A 2,500-nucleotide genomic window follows, 5' to 3' on the forward strand; every position below is an offset into this window, starting at 1 on the left:
GTAGGTCCCACTGCTCTGCCCTGGTTACCACGGAAACAACATCGACCACTACCACGTCGTAAACATCAGACCAGATAGATCTTATCTTTTAGTACTTCATGTTTCCATATACTTCTGATAAATGTACTTATATTGTAAGGCGCTTCGGATTCAAGGCTCTGTAAAAAATGCGCTGTAGCAACCAATAACGTAATAACGGCCAGTAACGTAATCATTTAAATGTAATAAAGCCAATAACTCAGCAACGTTATCACATTATTGGCAAGTTATTACGTTATTGGCTTTATTACATTTAAATTATTACGTTATTGGCAGTTATTACGTTATTGGTTGCATCTTGCCCTGAAAGTAAATTTCATTGTACTCATTTTATATTTATACGAGTTCAAAAGGATAATGATGACCGCTCATAGAAGCAGGAAGGCCAAGGCAGGCTGTGGGCTCTGTGCTGTAGTCTCTCTGTGCTGTCCGGTACTGAGTGTGTGTGTCGGCCCCCAGCGGGCTGCGGGGCCGGGCCGGGCGTGGTCGCCCAGACGCTGGAGGCCCCCCCCGGGACCCTGCCCCCCCCCCAGGTCACAGCAGTCGGGCCCCAGGAGCTGGAGGTCCGCTGGTCGGCCCCCCGGCATCCAAACGGCCTCATCACCTCCTACCTCGTACACAGGTAACACACACACGCACCTAACACACACACACACACACACAGGTAACACGCACACACACACTGGTAACACGCACACACACACAGGTAACACGCACACACACACAGGTAACACGCACACACACACAGGTAACACGCACACACACACACACACACACACACACACACACACACACAGGTAACACGCACACACACACAGGTAACACGCACACACACAGGTAACACGCACAGACACACACAGGTAACACGCACACAAACACAGGTAACACACACACGCACAGGAAACACGCACACACAAACAGGTAACACACGCACACACACAGGTAACACATGCACACACACAGGTAACACACGCAAACACCCAGGTTACACACACACACACAGGTAACACACGCACACACAGGTAACACATGCACACACAGGTAACACACACACCCACATACACACAGGTAACACGCACACACACACACAGACACACACGTCCACACACACACACACACTCACACACACACACGTCCACACACACACACACTCGGGCATGTACACCCCATAGATACAGCCTTAGCCTCACTTGTAAGTCACTTCAGATAAGTGTCTGCTGAGTGACTCCATGCATGTTCTATCCTCATTCCCTCCTCAACGTACACTCACTGTTACACTTCCTACCTTCAGATGGAACCCGGTAGAAAGTAATCACTGTCACACAAAACCACAAAGCAATGCCAAGCAGACTACGTGCATGTGTGTGTCCGTGTGTGCGTGTGCACATCTGCTTTAGCGCGTGTGTGTGTGTATGTGTGTGTGTGTGTGTGTGTGTGTGTGTGTGTCTCTGTGTGTGTGTGTGTCTCTGTGTGTGTGTGTGTGTGTGTCTCTGTGTGTGTGTGTGTGTGCGTGTGTGTGTGTGTGTGTGTGTGTGTGTGTGTGTGTGTGTGTGTGTGTGTGTGTGTGTGTGTGTGTGTGTGTGTGTGTGTGTGTGTGTGTGTGTGTGTTAAGGCTTGCTGAAGGTCGTGGCCTGCTTGTTGACCAGAGAGAGTGTGATCAGTATGCAGGGTCAGACCACAGTAAGCCCTTTAAGTCCTCAGGAAACAAGTATTAGCATAGCAGCGCCACCGCACACCTCCACACACACACACACACACACACACACACACACACACACACACACACACACACACACACGCGACTCTCTACTACCACACACACACACACACACACAAACAAACACTCCATACAGACACACACTTCCTACACACACACACACACACACACACACACACACACACACACACACACACACACACACACACACACACACACACACACACACACACACACACACACACAGATAAACACTCATCCTCCATCTTTCTTACCTCTTACAGGCAGACAATCTCAATCTCAACATGAATCTCTATCTCAAACTAACCCACACATAGGCACACACAGATACAGACGCACACACACACACGCGCGCGTGCACACACACACACACACACACACACACACACACACACACACACACACACACACACACACACACACACACACACACACACACGCACACACACCATCTCTTCTGCATGATGTCTGAGACTACATGACCTGTTTTATGAGGTTGTTTTGGTTATTTTGTACCATATAATATATAATAATATATCAGCAGTCGCTTGAGACCTGACAGTCCCTCCTTCCTTGCAGGCGACCAATAGAAACAGAGGAGGAGCTCCTGGTCTTCATCTGGACCAATGGGCCGCTGGAGTTCATCGACGCCAGCCACGCCCTCCAGCCCTTCAGCCAATACCAGTACAGAGTCCAGGCCCGCAACTCCAAGGGTTCTGCTGA

The 2,500-nt window shown here is 49.6% G+C and overlaps 1 protein-coding gene across 1 annotated transcript in view; it reads left to right on the forward strand.

The window, feature by feature from the left end:
- Positions 1–2,500, forward strand: part of LOC130379009 (usherin-like) — a gene marked incomplete at its 5' end in the record, with an annotated part of 17,562 nt that overhangs the window by 6,778 nt on the left and 8,284 nt on the right. Inside the window, 2 exons of the mRNA XM_056585586.1 lie at positions 499–661; positions 2,357–2,500. The exon at positions 2,357–2,500 is cut by the window's right edge and continues 74 nt beyond it. Of these exons, the coding sequence (XP_056441561.1) occupies positions 499–661; positions 2,357–2,500 (307 nt within the window). The remainder of the gene's footprint in view (positions 1–498; positions 662–2,356) is intronic.

The sequence above is a fragment of the Gadus chalcogrammus genome, unplaced genomic scaffold, assembly GCF_026213295.1.
Source record: "Gadus chalcogrammus isolate NIFS_2021 unplaced genomic scaffold, NIFS_Gcha_1.0 GACHA146, whole genome shotgun sequence".
Taxonomy (NCBI): domain Eukaryota; kingdom Metazoa; phylum Chordata; class Actinopteri; order Gadiformes; family Gadidae; genus Gadus; species Gadus chalcogrammus.